We start from the raw sequence: 17,589 nt of genomic DNA on the forward strand, positions 1-17,589 counted from the left end.
TGGAAAGTCAGTGGGTCCCGAGGATGTTGCAGGATAATGGGGGACGCTGAGGCAGCCATTGGGGTTGTCTTGGGCACGATCTTCTTTGTTGTCTCGGAAGTCCGTGCCCTGGGGGCAGTCCTTGCAGTCGGCGGCTAGGGCGCTGGTCTTGGGCGATGTTGGTTTTGTCATCGGGCTTCGGGCTTGGATCGTGGCTTTGCGGGGGCGTTTAATACATGAACGTACTCAGCACCTCCACCAGATGTCACGTGATGGTGACGTTGAAGAACACAGTAGCAATACTGTGGAAGACAAAACTAACTTTTATTGGGCGAACCTGTGCCCACAAAAACAGGCTACACTTACAGCACAATGATAGCGGCGAACACGGTTGGCGATCGTCAAAAACCTGATCAGCAGGTCAAGCGCGTCAGCTTTTATACATTAGTCGTCAAATGTTCAAGAGTAATCGCTGGGACCCGCGTGTATTCCGCAATGTTCTACACTATTCGCGTCACGCATACATGCAATTAGATTACGCAAGGTTTGGTGACAGACAACGGATGGAACCATCGATAACATTCCAGAAACTTCCTATACACGCAGGCGCGTCCTGCCCTTCGTGATAACATTTGTTAAGCGGTGAGATGTGGTCACCCAAGAAAGATAAACATGTACATGTGTCAATATAATGCAATATATAAACTATTTAGTGTATAGCTTTTCAGGCGCACAGAATTACATCGCCAGTGAGCACCATGTAGGTGAGTTATATAGGAGTATTGACAGGTCACTGAAGTTAGAGAAAGGAGGAGAGAAAGACATGTTTTTTTCCGCAAGTTAAAACACACGCAAACTATTGTTACACACGAACTTGCGGCAAATAACATGTCTTTTAGCAAGCACCAACTAGGCCAACAGGCAGTTCTGTTGCGACAGAGAAACTGTGATCATTGTGCACAACGTTAATTTCATTTTATTTTCTTACCTTAGAAACCTGTGAGAAGAGCTTATTGCATAAGGGTGGGGTGTAAAATAACTCGTCAGCATCACAGAACCATCATGAACAAAGATGAGCACTCAGAGTTTGAAAATGCCATTGGTCTGGTGATTCCATTAATGTGAAAGGGAAGGCTGTTAGTCCCTGGCAGCTTAGCAGAAGAATGAAACTGAGAAAGTACATGGATGAGTGACTTTGAAAGGGATGAACAATGTGCCGGGATGTGCATGCAGAGATGCAGTGTTCACAATTAGGAGCAGAAAAAAAATGTGTAGTATGGACAGGCTTTTTTTTTTGTTGTTGTGATAAAGACTTGCCCTTAAGGCATGATTCTTGGTGCGTATATGTGTATTATATGTGTGGTGTGAGGCCTGTGTTGTGTATGGACAGGCTCGCGCAGACGGAATGAAAGAGCCAACAGGTTAGAGTGGTGAGCCTTCATTGACGTGCATTTCTATTTTCTTAATTTAAGTGCTTGTTATAATTTTAAGTCGGCAAATTATAAAAGTGGAATCGTGAGGACTAAGAAGGCTTATCACGAAGATAACCTTATTTACACATGCATGATCCTACTTGTTTTATGGTTAAGCCACCCTCAATAGAAGCCAACCTTTTATATCCCACATTCTATTGCGATATTGCTTTTCATAATTCTGCCATATCATAGTGTTCATAGATGGTGGTGCCAGGTTTTTTTGTAGGTAGTATTTCTTAAAACTGTGGTAATGTAGTCTTGTGTAGTCCTTGCCTTTCAGTGGGGACTTTCTGTTTGTATCTGCATCACAGTATTATTATTTATAAACACTTGAGTACTGGTTTTCATTTGCGTAAGACACAGTCAGCGGCCTTGGGCTGCAAAAGGAACATTTACACATTGTTTTTATAATAAAGCAGAGCACTGTGATTAAACAGCACCACAGGTGATAGGCAGTGTGCACAGAATTATACGGGACAGGGCATTCCCATCTTTTATGCTGCTTAACATGGAATTCAAATCTCCCAACTCTATTTACAGAGACGGGATGATTGGAAAACAGTGATGCTAAGTGTCAGAGGGTCAAAATATTTCAATGCGTGTCATCTGGACTATTCATTCTCCTCATGAAGGAACTTTGAGCATGTGATCTGCTTTCCACTATATTTTCTTGGGTGTCCTCAGGGGAATATGCAATGCTGCAGCAGTTTTATAAAGTAAAATTTCTTCCACGTGCCTGAATTTCGTGCAGAAGTATTTCATTACCTGCAATTGGAAGCTCACTTCTCACCATACTGATCCCCCTTAGAGTCCCTGAAACAGTTTGAACAAGTTTTGTAGATGCGTAGGGTAAAAATACAATAAAACATTTGCGCCACAATTTAAGTGAAGCATCTCATATTACGAGAGCTACGAATGATTAGAAGCAACCCTCCCCCTTAGCCATGTCCTCCTCTACTCATTCGCCAAGCAGTCCGGGCTAAGCTCTGCCTTCACTGGCTTTGCGTCATGATGTAACATCATGTCATCTACTGCTGGTGTCTTGGAGCCAGCGGGCGAAGTTTTTCCAACCTCTCCATTAGCCACCTGGTCGTCGATCTCCAGCAAGAGCTCTCCAAGGAGCTTGCATTGCGAGTGTTCTGTTGCAGCGCAGAGCGTGTTTCGCTATTCCGGTAAAGGCAGGCAGTCTGGGCATTTCGACGAATGAGCGAAGGAGCCTGCATGGCGTAGCCACCTAGTGGCGCAGAGCTAGTATTGCTGTAACCAAGTGTAAAACATTTTATACATTTAAGAAGACAAAGTGTTCACATTTACGCGGCTGCCAAGCATTTGCACCAGCAGCAAAGTGGAATACGCTTGGTTACTGCCTTATTACCTCTCTGTTTGTCTGGTTGAGCTCTGTGCCACCAGGTGGCTGCACTGTCCAGGCCGTCCATGTTTGCACCTCCACTCATCTGTTAAAATGCCCAGTCCATTTGTGCTTGCGTTTACTCATATACCGGACATGCTAAACTCTGCTACGCTAGCAGTCCTTTGGCAGGAAGTGACACCTGCAAACACATAGATCCTGGCGCTGATCGGATACCAGCAGTCCAATGCACTTGCAGCCACTCTGCTCATGGGCTGCCTTGCACATGAACACAATGTCACAGCTTGACGTATCGCCAAACGCTGTGTTTGCAACCCGCAATGCTACGAGGGCAAACCATGGTGCTCGCAAAAAGAAGAAAGCTTGAGACCAATACTGAATGCGCAGCTCGCGTCAACACTGAGAACACAAGAAGACTCGAGTGTAGTGATAAATTTTAGTTTTGTATTCTCTATCTGTTACTTTTGTTTACAGAAACAAATCAACCAACATTCCAACTATTGAACTTGAAAAGGGGGGTACCAGCGAAACATAAAGGATGCGCACACAAGGAAAAGGCGTTAGACACACGGAGTTGAATGCGTCCATTCGTGTCTAACACCTTTTCCTTGTGTGTGCGTCCTTTGTATTTCGCTGGTACTGTAGGAGTCGTCGGACGATTTCGCCGCTGCCACCAGTTGTAGGAGGTGAGGAGGACGTCGAGATGAAAAACTTGGGAGGTTTAGTTACATTATTTACAGTGAGAGTCAATTAACAGTCTTAAAGTCATTACGGGCCGGCAGCAACTCAGACGCTGCGGCCCGTCGCAAGAAGTTCGAGAGAAATGAATCAGGAAATGCTCTGGAATGCTCTCCTGCTGCTCCCGGTCTGCGTCTTTTAAGCCCTTCGGTGTCTCGGCTTAAAACGATGTTCGGCCAATGGGTAAGCCCGCTCAGATGACGCCATTTTCAGCCAATGGTAGGCGCCCGTGCGATGGTGTCTTACTCGGCGAAGAGAGTTGCCGCTTCGTCCCCCTGCGGTCTTGCTTTGCTGACTTACGCGCCGTCACAATAGCCAGGTGGGGGCGACGGCGGACCAAGGCGGGCAGAATTTCACGGTGTCTTACTTCTCCCTGCGGTCTTGCCTCGCTGGCTTGCAACGCGTCGGTACAATGAGCATATGGGGGCTACGCTGCCAGGCCTTCCCGGTACGTCACAGCCGTCTTGCTTCGGGACCCACTTCACTTGCTACAGTGCCGGGCTATCCCCTCGTTTTCTGGAAGAGTCAAGCATTGAATAGCTCCACTGGCGGCGTACGAAGTGGGGGCCTTCAACTTGTTTGCACATGCACGCCTCTGGAATGTGGCATCCGTGCTTCTGCGCTTCTCAATTAGCTGTGGTGTGATTCGATGTGGTTTGGTGAAGTCGAAGGGGGCACAGAAAAAGGTCCCGTATCTAACAGTACCCCCTTTTTCAATAGATGCATCCGTTCGTGTCTAATGCCTTTTCCTTGTGTGCATGTCGTTTGTGTTTCTCTGGTAACCCCTTTTTCAAGTTCAGCATGCACCAACTGGCCTAAGAGCTTGCGCTAATGCAATTCCAACTATTTCAAAAACATTTGTTCACTGTAAAGTTGGAAAAATTATCGATGACGAAACTAGGTAGCTAATCGGATAGTTAGCCCGACAGACGTCACATGCACCGCTAGGTAGAAGGTGACAGGCGGCTGAAAACTCGGGGGGAGTGGTGCCAATGTGATTGGTTGCAATGCACATTTTGAAAAGCTGATAATACATTAGATGCTTTAATTGGAGCACTTAATCATGCCACTTAATGATTAGAAGGGCCTACCCTAACGACTTGGTACATTTGTACAAAATGTCAAAATCGTTTGAGGGCCCCTTCCATGAGCCAGGCAGACACACTGCCTGGCTCTTGCTCTTGGATTAAGACAAAAAAGAATACATTCGATGTTGGTGATGTGGTGCCCCACCCAGCTTGGAACTATGGTTGGTAAGCAAGGCCTCACTTGCTTCACCGATGGCTTTGGCTATCCAGTTGCACTGGTGCTCAGTGTGGGTTGTGACGACCAGACCTTGTGGTATATGATCATAGTGGTTATCTTTCTTAGTAGTGCACACACACACACACACACACATATATATATATATATATATCGTAACTAAGCGAGCAATTGCTTGTGGGTGGGCAGGCATAGGAGTTTCATCAGACCGCATCAGGCACCAGAAACCAAACACCCCTGCGTTAAAAAAATGAAACAGAACAATAGAAGCTCAGTGAAGCCTACTAAAATTGGCCTCCATAAATAAAAAGAATAAGATAATATGGCATCAAACTTGGAAAACGTGTCGTACCACATAGTAGGTTTAAACAACCATCATGGAGCCAAAACAACCATCTTCACTTTCACTGACAGACATGTTTATTATAACAAGGTCTGAAACTCTGCACAAGCATGTGCTTTGATGGGAGCTGCGCAAAAAGACTGAACAGTGAAAACTGTTTTGAAGATTTCTTGCTGTAGATATGTCAACAATGCGTAAAGGCTGAAAATAACAGCATGAACCTCAGCACCAGATGTGCACTGTTTTCATTTTCATGGCACGCTCATTATTTTTCTTGTGAGACTGACCTGGGATCACCAGAGCATTTCTGTTTATCGCACCTGCTGAATTGTGCCTGCTTTGATGGTTGGTGAATACCGGTTCTGAGTGTGTGTGCGTATTGCCTGTGACAGCTGCGCACTGTGCTTTCTAATGGTGGCCATGCTCTGCTAACTTGCATTGCATTTTACCACAGCTGTTGTAATAACACGCAGTGTGCATTCTATTTCTTTCTTTCTTTCTTGACATCAGACGAGAAAGGTAAGTACTTTTTATGTCTGTGGGTCTACCTCTAGCTCTTTTTCTTTTGAGAAGGCAACCACTTATCTAGATAGCCGGTAATGACTGAGCCCTCTTTTGCACTTTCATATGGGATGACACTCCCATTTCCCACAATAGCGAAAATGCCACAGATTGGGCTAGTTCAGCAATACTTTTTTTGGGGCGAGTTGTTTCATCTTGAAACATGGGTAACAGCACAAACAGACGACTAGAAAAAAGGGAGACACGTGCACACAAGCGCTTGCGTGCAAGTTACTCCATTTTTGTGGTCAACTGTTTGCGCTGTTGCCGAAATGTCAGGCTAGTTCATCGGGGTTCATTCTTAAAAGACTGCAACAGCACTTCCTTGTTTGTTTGCACTGGTGCGGTCTCTAAGGATGCTGGTATTAGTGCTGTGGTTCTAGTGATGCAAGCAAATGATGTTAGCAGATTTCTCTACTGGAAGCCACAAGGGGTTCAACCATTTCATTTGTTGCATAATGCTTACACACTTAAAACCGTTGATGGCATGCCTGCAAATTGTTAAAAGCCTCAAGTCATGTATTCTGCCTTCTTTCCTAGTTTGGTGCCACTGTCCGTGTGGACACAGCACTTGCCATTTTTAGGCAGCACAGCACTCGTGGTGAAGCACATGCATGTTGTAAATCACATGACTGTTCATGCTTCCTTGGTAGGTGCAAAGAGGTTCACAAGATCAAAGCTCTGTGTGGGGAAAAAAAGAGCATTGTAACTGATTTGTTTGGCATGGGGTTGTACAATGCACCTGCTGTCTAATGAGCCTGTGAAAAGATGCCAGTACCCTTGATTTTATTTGCATTGGCTCACACCATTACAGTACAGGGTGCTATAATGGACAGGGCTCCTTCCTAATACAGCACTTTTGTTTACACAAGAGAAATGCACCTTCAAGCAAAAGTAGTAAAGCTAATATAATGCATTTCAGCAGTTTTCGTTAAAAGTGGAGAACGTTGCTGCAGTCGAGTGGCTTTGCCACTTGACTAGAAATGCATTGCACACTTGAGAATTTAGGTAATTTCCTTGGCTATTTTTTTTACGCATCAAAAATTGTAATGAATGTTGTTTTATGCAATTTTTTGAATAAGTTGTCAGAGAAAAGCTTGTGCCTTGATGCTGGCAGTGCGTCCTTATGTAGTGTGGCACAAGGTGCAGTGGCCATGCTGGCACTGTATTGCATGTCGGGTGTGTCAGTTCACAATGCCTTCTGTACTGCGTTTTTGTTGAGGCTAAAAAGCAGAGAAGTTCCGACACGCTTGCTAAGCTCAGAACCAGCGAACAAGACACTACACAAGGGCAAACAGTGTAATTCTGGCTTAGTGAATGTTTGCAATAGGCTAAGATCTAGGTTCTGGTGACACGTACATGATTTTCCCATTCGTAGTCTAGCCATGCAAAAGATGCATCTCTAGCCTAAACCCGGCAACCTTTACAATTTCATTCTGAAATGCTTGATTTTGAATGTTTGTGGTGACACTTAATTTTACAAGGGAGTTGTGTCCAGATCAGGGCAATAGTTTGACGTAATAGTTCTGCGAAAACCCTCAAAGTTGAGAGAAGTAATTAATAAAGGGAAAATCGGACATCCACCCGTTCGTAGCAATTGCTACAAAGGAAACCCGTACGGGTTCCTCGAAAGAAAAGCCTCGGAGTTGAAGAAAAATTCCGCTTGATAAATTCCAATAGATAAATTTCAATTGATAAAGGGCTATTGCCCTTTATCAGGGTAATAGTGATTGCAAATGAATACAAATTGAGGTGTGTGCTTTTCTCCAAGAAATATTTTGTGCTTATTGATGTTTTCTCAATCAAATGTTTTAGGAAGATGGCATCTTGTGGTCCAGAATGTTCAGTGTAGCTTTTGGCATGATGACTTGCCTGATTGTTTAAAAAAAAATGCCAAGTTGCCCAATCTCAGAGGTCACATTTTGCTGTACTGCAGATGGAGGAGGTGACATAGCCGTTATGTTTGAAACATCATCGCTCACTGTGAGCAGTGCAGACAAAGTGAAACTGGCAGTTTTTTTTTTACAAAGCAGGCAAGTAACAATGCCAAGCATTACATAGAACGATTCGAAGCATAAAATGCAATACTGCCAAATTGTAGCAAGAACAGAGCAGTGGTAAATGGATGTCCTTTGTTTTTTCTATGAAATTAATAAAGTGCCTGTTTCTGCGCAGTCAGATTTTGCAGTGCACTGTTAAAAAAGTTTTCTTATACTGACTTGTATAGTGTTTCTTCTGGGCAAAATAGATGGGGGCTTTGAACTCCAAGTTACTCCTCTAGCCTGTGTTCTAACTAGGTTGGCCAACCGTGCTGAATTTAGCTGGACAGACTCGATGTTTAAATAAATGTTCAATGTTCTGACTGGATGGCTGGCCAAATGTCCCCACTCCTGCTTTTTTTTTTTTCTTACTACATATACAACAATAAATTGACCAGATTTCCTTTTTATAATGCCTGACAGCTTGTTTGCACATTTTTTTTTGTGTTCTGTTGTATTGTTACAAACATAACTAGGCTGTTTTGATTTTGATGGGGTTCCAGTTCTGTTGTAGGCCCTAACCATTGACCTCTATCTGTATTGGTATCTGGTATCTGTATTGGTAGGCAATTAGTGTCCTATTGTAGGACTAAAAAAAAACATCAGTGCCTGGAAGACATTGCCTTCAAAATATGTGTTAAACTTTGTTGCACATACTCCTGGCAAGGTTGGTCATCGCCACCCAGCCCCCATCCTTGCCCCCTCTGTCTTTGCCCACTTGAGAGTTGGCAACCCTAGTTTTGACCCTTGTTGCTGGTGTTGTTCCCTTTTTCTTTGGTGGCTTGAAGAGCCATTACTACCATGGTTGCTTCTTGACCTTGCAGCAAGTTTTAGTTGCACAGTGCATCAGGTCAGAGCTATAGTGAATTGCAAAATCTGTTTGCTATTTGTCATACATGCAATTAGTAAGAACCAATGGAAATTCTCGTAAGGCAGCAAATCAGTAAAATTGATGTCCTTAACTTTTACACAAATCAGTGCTCAGTGTGAGCTAAGAGGTTTTGGTAGGGGACCATGTTTCAGCATGTGTTTACTTTTAGGAATAGAACCTTTGAATGCTCAGGTTTTACCTTGCAGTACTTCATTTTTTAATTTCAATGCATTGGCTTCAAGGAGTAAGACCAAAAACAAATACGTACATGTAGCTCTAGCATTGCACAACTACTGTAACAGTGCAATGGAGAACTTGTCGGTCTTATTAACTGTTGTACATCTGATTTCAAATTGGCTAACTTGGTTGGTTCTGTGCCAGCCCCACTTCGCCCTCATGGCGTAATGAAAAATAAAAGACCCAGTAAAACTGTGTAGCTTTTGAGAACTTGTTCCCTATTACTAAGTTTTCCTTGAAAAATCTCGGTGGAGAAATAGAGAGACATTGAGACAATCACAATGTGCACTAGCTTAAGAACTGATAAACAAGATGTGCACATTAGCAGAAGGGCCCAAAGGAAACAAAAAGCCACCTTTGTTGGAAAAAAAGGAACTAGTATTCTCCGAAGGATTGTTTATTGGCTGAATACAAGAAATTATGGAAGCTCTAGGTATCAAACTGTTGGGAGAATCATTAGCATGGCCCTCCATGATGTTATCAGCAAAGGATGTATGCTTCCTATTAAAATCTGACAGACATGCTGTAGTTGTAGCTTCTTCTTTTCCTTGTACACTTCTGAAGTGTTTTCAGGTGGTATTCTGGACATATATGGATGACAGCATTTCCCTTCTGGCAATTCTCAGTGAGGGCAAGCTTGGCACAGTACCAGGAACGCTGTCAGCCAACTGTGGCAGCGTTCTTGCCAAAGTTATTGCTTGAGAATACCACCTCATATTGTTGCTTTCAAGTCAGCGCATCCAGCACAATAAAAAAAACCTTTGAATTGCATTTTGTGGTCATCTCATTGTCTCCCCGTTTGTTTTTTCCGTTCTCTGGCACCATTTGCAAGCCCTCATTGTACAGTACCTTTGGCTTCAATCTGAACAAGCTTGCCAGCTTTATGCCACCCTGTAGGGCAATAAAGTGGCGGTGCGTCCCCTGCGGGCATGCTGCGGAGGTGATTCGCATGCTAGCTGTAGTAGAAGACAAGATAAAAGCATTGCGCGTGTTGTAGACAAAGCTCCTTTTGCTAACTTTTTGCCCGAATAATGCAGATGATTACTGCAGTTGCGTCCCGATACTTGCAATGCATCGTCGACCCAGCTTGCAAATCTCTGAAACGGGCGAAGCGCAGAAACTGCCACACTCCTTCTTGCACGGTCTCTGTAGCCTCTTCTATCTCCTCTCATCCCACTGCCTACTCACAGGGCTCGTCGAACAAGAAGTAAAGGCCCTCCAGCCAGAGCGAAGTACCGCCCCACCATGTGCTCCCCAGTATTCGTTGCGGATGGCAGCTGCCGCTCCCAGCATGCCCTGGCAGATGTGAGATTTCGACGTGCTGCTGCTTCACCTCCCGCTTTGTGCAATGAGGTGTGCGTGCGTGCGACACAGGCCTGGGACCACTTGACGCGGGACGACGTACCCCACCCGAGAACTCTTCTGCCACGCAATGGTGTGTGCACATCTTGTCCGGATTAGGTTGCTTCTTCTTTGTCGAGCGTCTCCCGTCTTAAATGTTTTGTCACTTGTTGTTAAAGTGCCGCAGTCGCCGCCGCCGCCTGCAGGTTCTTGTGCCCTCACACCCAAATTTTCCTGTGAAGTTTTTTACTCCACCAATGTTCCTTTTTACTTTTCTCTGTTGTGCAATTTTTTTTTCTGCCTTGTTGATTTGTTTATAGTGTAACCCCCATGCCTTTGCATAAAGTTCTACACAGTGTGCTTTTCCGAGGTGCTTCTTATTTTATTTCTTTCTTTGGTTACTTCCATGTGCGAGGATGACGTGGCCGTGCCCTTGGCTACTGAATGGCTGATTTTCGCCTCAAAGCAATGCTCTGTAGCTGTACCACTCACCTAGTCGCGTAGCCAAGTGTGGGTGTTGCAGGATGCGTGCATAGTTGCAGCAAGTCTGTGTAGGCCCCTTTTCATTATACAATGGGCTAGCTTTCCTGCAATGCCTCAAGCCCAAAACACTGCAAAACAAATTGCATCACTCAGCTGATCGGTATGTTGAGCTGCCTGCGTAGTTCCTTGCGTGCCATTGGTCTGCGAAGAACACGCAGTTGCTTGGGAGGTTTAACACAAAGCAGTTGCTTTAGTGATGAGCATTGATGCCATACTTTGAACATCATGCTATGCTTGAAAGTGCAACTCGGTGTTACACCTCTTCTGCGAGTATGTATTATTGGTTCTTATGAGTGAACTGTTGTAGAAGGGCACTGCAGTTTTATTCATGTAAAAAGGTGGACCTCCATCGTCTGGTGTGTGCTGCCATCTCCTAGAAAGTCCTCAATTTAGCTGTAAGGTTTAAAATGATTTTGTTTCCTAAATGCATGTCTGAAAAGCCCTTAACCCTTTGTGGGACAACATATATTTTTTGCAAGAATTATAAAAAAATTTTTATTACACTTGAAAATGAGGTGTACAGAAATGATTCTAAACAAATTTCACAGTTTTATTATGTATAGTTAAAGAAAAAAATGTGGGACGCATTTGTCCCATTGACACTAAATGGGAAAATGAAATGTGGGACGTATTTATCCCATTGACCTACACGGGTGCCACACTAGGTTAGTTCTGACTAACCACTTCATGGAATGGTCCAAAACAGGTCACACAAAGCGGGACTGAGCATGCCTTGCACAAGAAACTTGTTCGCACTTCTTTCCCCCTCGTGGAACACCAACGGCATCTGCGCCTATTTTCCACTTTCACAGGGTTGTGCTCTCTTCCCATGAACCGAACTTCATCCGATACGCCAACCATTTTGTGGCCATTTTTTCTACCCTCCTTGTTCATTCTGAACGGCTTCCTGCTGCCGGTGGTTCTGAATGTCTGGCCATTGATGAGTTCCCGTCCAAGAACCAATCGAAACCATAAGTAGGTCATTGGATTCACAGCATTTACTTGAATGAACGCGTTGACGATGGCTGCATCGAGCAAGAAATAAAATATTCTGTACCAGGACTTTTTGGACCTCCTGTCAGCTCGGTATGCATTGCGCTTTTGGTCGAATTTGTCTACTCCTCCCATCCAAGTGTTGTAGTCGGATATAGCCTTTGGACACTGGACGGAAACCGAAGACCCATTTGCAAGCTTGCGGACAACTTCTTCTGTGTCCTTTGGGTGGTGAAAATTCGATAAAGCATGCACATTTTTTGTGTCACGCCACTGATATGCAACAATGCTTCCTTTTGATCGCCAGATATATTCTCCTTTCTGGAGTTTGTTGTCCATTTTCAATTCATCAGGCAGATCCTTCCTGTTTGTCCGGACTGTACCAACAGCAAGAATTCCTTTCTGTGCAAGGTCCTCCATGAGGCGAGTGGAAGTGAAGAAATTGTCAAAGTAGAGTTGCGTGCCAGGCTCAACGCCTTCTACCAGAGACAATACGACGTACTCTCCAAGTGCTTGGTTGGCAGGACGCTTCGCATTTTTTCCTTCATACACCTGAAACGCAATCAGGTAGCCGGTTTCTGAATCGGCCCGGCACCACACCTTGTAGCCGCGTTTGATGGGCTTCATTGGCATGTATTGCTTCAGAGACGATCTTCTTTTGAATAGGATCATACTCTCATCTATAGCTTGATGAGCCGATGGCGTGTACTCTTTCTGAAAACGTTTGTTCAGAGCATCGATGAGAGGGCGTACTCTTGCCAGCCGGTCATATCCATCTTCGCCTCTTTTTTTTTCTTTCGTGTTGTCACTCAAATGCAGGCAATTCATGATGGATTGGAATCGCTTGAACGACATGACTTTTGAGATTTCTGGTGCATTGAAAAAGTTATCGCTGCTCCAGTAAAGGTACAGCTGATGTCTCGGGTTTACACTCATGAGAATCAGAATGCCGAAGAAAGCCCGAAGCTCATCTAACGTGATCGTTTTCCATTTTCGCCGGTTTTTCTGTTCTGCAAAGCGGTTTGTTTCCTCTACAAGGAGCTGCATTACTTCGTCGTCGAAGTAGAGTGAAAAAGCTTCAATCGGTTTGGATGGCAACTTTTGTGACATCTCAGGATCCCATGTTTTTGGGACTTGCAGAACATGGTCTGGCTCATCACAACCCCATGTGCCCGGCGTTTCTTCCTCATTTTCCACGATGTTGTCGCACAGGTCTAGCGATCTTTTCCGCCTCTTTGTTTTCTTTTTTGTATAGGTTGCCTTGCGTTTTGCCTGTCTGCTCGTTGACGCAGCCATTTCATCTGCACTGGCATCCTCATCTGTACAATGAGGCGCAAGCTCGGGAATGACATTCTCGTCTGTGCTTTCCCCATCCGAATCATTGGAGTCCGGATCGTCCGATATGCTAAAATAGAGCTCGAGAGCTTCTTCTTGTGATAGAAATCGCTTGCCTGCATTAGAAAGCAACGACAAGTTCTAGATCAAATAATTCGAAAATTACCGCTCAAAATTCTGCCATTAGGCTTAGCAAAATGTGCAACTTTTTTCAGCATGGTATTGAAAATTTGCATTTATCTCATTATATGTAAGCTCAAATCTCAGAAACGAGCTGATTTTAATCCAGGGTTGTTTCTCTGAATGCAGAAAAAAGGAATTACTTACCAGGCATGTTGATTTTCTTTTCTGCCGGATCGCATATAGTCGAAAACTTCCAATGCATCAGAAAAAAAGAACGAAGTTTCAAGTTCTGGACTCACTGCCTCATCTAGTGGAGGCTGCTGAAACTATATTTAAAAGAAGTACTGAAACCTCTCAATAGGTGGTAGCACATCACAAGAATGATTCCGGTTTCCTTCTGCTTCGTACGAGCCCTTTAGAGTGGAGCACTATGTGGGACGTATGTGTCCCACTGTCCCACAAAGGGTTAAGTGTGCTGAATAATGACAATGTTGAAAATAACTTTATTGATTAGAAAGAACCTGTTAATATGAACTGTTACATAAATGTAGACATGAATAAAGGGGTTTAACCGAGGGCCCGATATTTATTAATTATATGACGAGAGCCAACAGACAAAGACACCATGGACAGCATAGGGGAAACTACTTGTACATAATTATTGAATTAAGGAAATTATAAAATAATGCCAATGAAAGTGGATGAAAAAACAACTTGCGGCAGGTGGGGAATGATCCCACGTCCTTGCATATGATCGGCATTCACAAGTGGCCACTGGAGCAGTGGCCACTTGTGAAGTAGTGTAGGGAAATAAGCAAGCTGTGCAACTAACTGGAATGTTTGCCATGTAAGCTTCAAGTGTGCTATCACCAGAAATATAAAAAAATAAAGATCTCCCACTTTTGGCAAATTTCAAATAATGCACCATTTGAATCCACGCACCACTTGTTATTAATGAAAGAACATGCTAAGTTTCATAACTATGATGATTTCATTGATAACAATGTTTGCATAACAAGAAAATTAAATGTTTTGGCAAATATATACTTGTGGCATTCAACAAAATTCTGGAGCAGAGGTCCAGTCAAAGGGCGTTGAGATAAATTCAGTCTATTATTTTTGATGCACCTAGTTTGATAACTCAAACTTCTGAGTGGTGGAAAGTTAATGCTAAGCACATAGTGGCATTTCTGATAACCTGTAAGAAGTTTTCAGTTGATTGTAGGCAGTTCAGCAAACTAATTGCTAATTATACTAAACAATTTTTACTCGATTATCATTTCATTTTCGTTTTTTTTTACAAATTTGCTCTTTGTGCCCACAAATATAAGTTGTCTTTTAAGTTGTTTGTCTTTTAAATATAAGTTGTCTTTTTTTTTAGTTGTTTTTAGTTGTCTTTTTTTTTAATTCTTTTATGTGGTATGGTGTTAGACCTTTCTGGGGCTTAAGCAATAATTTTGACAGGGACAGGAAGGCCGTGGTATTGATTGGAGAGCTAATGGGTGTTGGTAATATTATTTTAGACTAAAAGAAAAGTGTAGGTAGGCATGCAGTGCATATATTAGATAACTGGATGCCTATTAGGGAAACTAAATGCATGCCAAGGGAAGAGAAGTGCAGGCGGTATGAGATTGGGGCATATGCAACTGCACATGATGTGGCCAGCTGGCGCAACAAAACAGGCCGTTTATAATTAGGACTTTCATTAGTAATTCCGAATTTGTGGTGTCATCTCTGCACGTACAATTTCGCAGGCTGTCCCCAAAATAATCTTTTGCCAGACAATTTCTTCAGTATGGGTCGAATGACGCGCAGTGCATACTATGGGCTATTTGTTGGTAAGGCAAAAATGTCATCTTGAAAAAAATCTGCATGCACTGTTGCGACTCTGTGTTTCACTATCGCAGTGTTTATTGAACACAACACAAAAGAACAAAACCACTTGTTACAGCAGCTGACATCAGAATCTGTGCACATGGGCAGGAAAGTTGAACCATAAATTCCTTGCTACCATCTAAATGAACTTGTTGTGATTGCAATGTTGAAGTCAGCCAGAACACAAAGTGCGCCCCTTTCTTTTACAGCCAGCTGAGTAGCGCCAGTACAGAGATCTGCACTTTTTTTCCTATGTGCAAATGTTATGGCTGGAACACCAATGTGTTTGGCTGCAAAGTTTGATTGTATATTTCTCAAAACTAGTGGAAGGGAAAAGATTTCTTGTAAACTGGTATGTTTGGCATGCTGGCTCACTTAGAATTTCGCAACTGCAATGTGCCCCATAAAGTTGCTAATTGGAGCCTACTTATCTAATTCTGAGAGGTGGCCACCTCGTACAATTTGACATTCATTTCAGCAAAGAATGAGTTGCTGGCAGTTACTGAAGTACTAGTATTCACATATATGCTTACCTTTTGCTGACAAGCGTAAGCTGTCAACCACTGTAATGGCTTGGCGGCAATGGGTTGCTTGCGAAAGTTTGCTTCTCAATTTTCAAGTTGACATGACTACATTTTAAAGGATCCAAAATGCAAAAACTCCTTTGTGTGGACGTATTGGTCCATGCTTAAAGTTGACAAAGTGAAGCACAGTGCCCTCTACTGCATCACGTGCAGCTAAGTATGTTTTCATTTTGTAGCGTTCTTTTGCAGCACGTTTAACGCACAGTACCTGTTTGATGGCCTTAACAGTGTTTAGTTGTACCTTAGCTTTTTGAGTTTGCTGGATGATGCACTGATATGAACTGTGGATCTGCATAAGGCGTAGCTGTGAAGGTGACTTATCTGAACATGGCACCATTCTAGTTTCGGTCCACAACATTTTTCCCAAGCCTTCCCAAGCAAACTGGCAAACCTGCGAGCCACTCCTATATTGTAGTCGGGAATGTCCCAAAGTGGCAAATTGTTGCAGCAGAAGCGATATTCAAGGCACACAAGTGACTGGGACAGTGTTTTCAGAGGTGCAGGTTTCGTGTCAGCAACTGTTAGCACCAGTTCGCACTCCGTGCCCCTTTTACAGCTTAGGTGTGTCAGCGATTTTTGTGTTGTTAAATGTTTATGAAAGTCTAGCTAAGTATGACTCGATGAAATTTTCTTGCTGGCCAGACTAATGCTCACTCCTTACACTAGGCAGGAAGAATTGCCTTTTGGTCATAGTACTTGGACTTTCTGCATGTTTCTAATAGCCTAGTGGTCTCCTTGATAGTCTTCTCCTCCCATTCTCCAAGAGCCCTTGTCTTCTCCTCACCCACGGTCCAGTGTGGGTGCTGCACCTGCAGTTCCCACACTGCAGCTCTCCAAGGCCTTAATGCCCTGTCATGGTATGGTTTTGAGGGTAGCGGGCTGTTGGGAAAAAAAGCTGTCTGGTGTCTGCTGCAATGGTTTCAGTCTATTGCCAAGTTGGCGTTACATTCAAAGAGAAACATATACAATAGGAGCATACAAATGAGCAACTTAATGTACTGAAGGTGCTTGTTTTATCTGCCTTTCTGCATATTTTTTGCACTTTGCATCCAGTTAGCAGTGCTTGACAAGCCAGCCCAGCAAGGTTTTCCATCTGACATTCAAGCAAAATGTGTAACATAAAGACTGCACTGCATATGAAATTTGGTTGATGCAAAGCTCAAATGACGCCACCCAGAACTCTGGAGATTACAGGCGGGCTTCAAGTTTAGGCCGCGGTGTGTGGAAAAGCACATAATCGTGGATCACTCTCTGGAATATAATTGGGTGCCCCAACTGTTGCTGTGGTTCAAATTTCAATGCTAGGTCTGTAAAATTGTGCAGGCCAGAACACATCCTGGCAAAGTATTGCGTAAATTGAGGACTTGAGTCAAGTGCCCATTGTGTGAACGTATACACTGTCCCGTCTCCTTCTCGTTTCTGTGTGTGTTCGCACCAGTACCCAAGATGAATTGTGACCAACTTGCCCAACAAGACGTCCTTGTATGACTACTGGAAAATTCTGTTGGCCCAATTTATTTGGTGTTCTTTAAAGCTGAACTGCAGTTGTCTGCATGAGCTCTGCAGCCAATACTGATTTAGCTGCTCGTTGTTTGCCGTAAAACAATGTCAGAATTTTGCTAGAATGAAATAGTAACTAGCTCACTGCAGGTTTCACAGGTCCCGTATTTTGTGCTAAGTTTATTTGCCCTTCGCTGAAACAACCCTTCTACGTGGCTGCCGATTGAAGGCTGCATTTGACAGCGAGTGAAGGTGTGTATGTGTGCATGTGTGAACATGTATGAAAGGCAATTTCAGGTTGGCACTGGCAGAGATGCTGCTGCTCACTCATGCTGTTGGACAAGTGGGCACGGAGATATATGCTAATAAACAGAGTACGCAACTACTACTCTTGTGTGGTCATTTCACTGCCGATTTCAA

General features: G+C 43.6%; 2 protein-coding genes across 13 annotated transcripts in view; one reads left to right on the forward strand and one right to left on the reverse strand.

Annotated features, from left to right (window-relative positions):
- Positions 1 to 10,582, forward strand: part of LOC139047307 (ribosome-binding protein 1-like) — a 396,181-nt gene extending 385,599 nt beyond the window's left edge. For all 12 annotated transcript variants that reach the window (XM_070521128.1, XM_070521124.1, XM_070521121.1 and 9 more), the window contains one exon: positions 10,066 to 10,582. Coding sequence is in view for 2 of the 12 variants with exons in the window: in XM_070521122.1 (XP_070377223.1) it covers positions 10,066 to 10,086 (21 nt within the window). In the remaining 10 variants the exon portion in view is untranslated. The remainder of the gene's footprint in view (positions 1 to 10,065) is intronic.
- Positions 10,583 to 11,270: 688 nt separating this feature from the next.
- LOC135918286 (piggyBac transposable element-derived protein 4-like) lies at positions 11,271 to 17,546 on the reverse strand. Its single transcript, XM_065451945.2, has one exon. The coding sequence runs from the start codon at positions 13,046 to 13,048 to the stop codon at positions 11,426 to 11,428; it is 1,623 nt and encodes a 540-aa protein (XP_065308017.2). The 5' UTR covers positions 13,049 to 17,546; the 3' UTR covers positions 11,271 to 11,425.
- Positions 17,547 to 17,589: the final 43 nt, after the last annotated feature.

The sequence above is a fragment of the Dermacentor albipictus genome, chromosome 7, assembly GCF_038994185.2.
Source record: "Dermacentor albipictus isolate Rhodes 1998 colony chromosome 7, USDA_Dalb.pri_finalv2, whole genome shotgun sequence".
Taxonomy (NCBI): Eukaryota; Metazoa; Arthropoda; class Arachnida; order Ixodida; family Ixodidae; genus Dermacentor; species Dermacentor albipictus.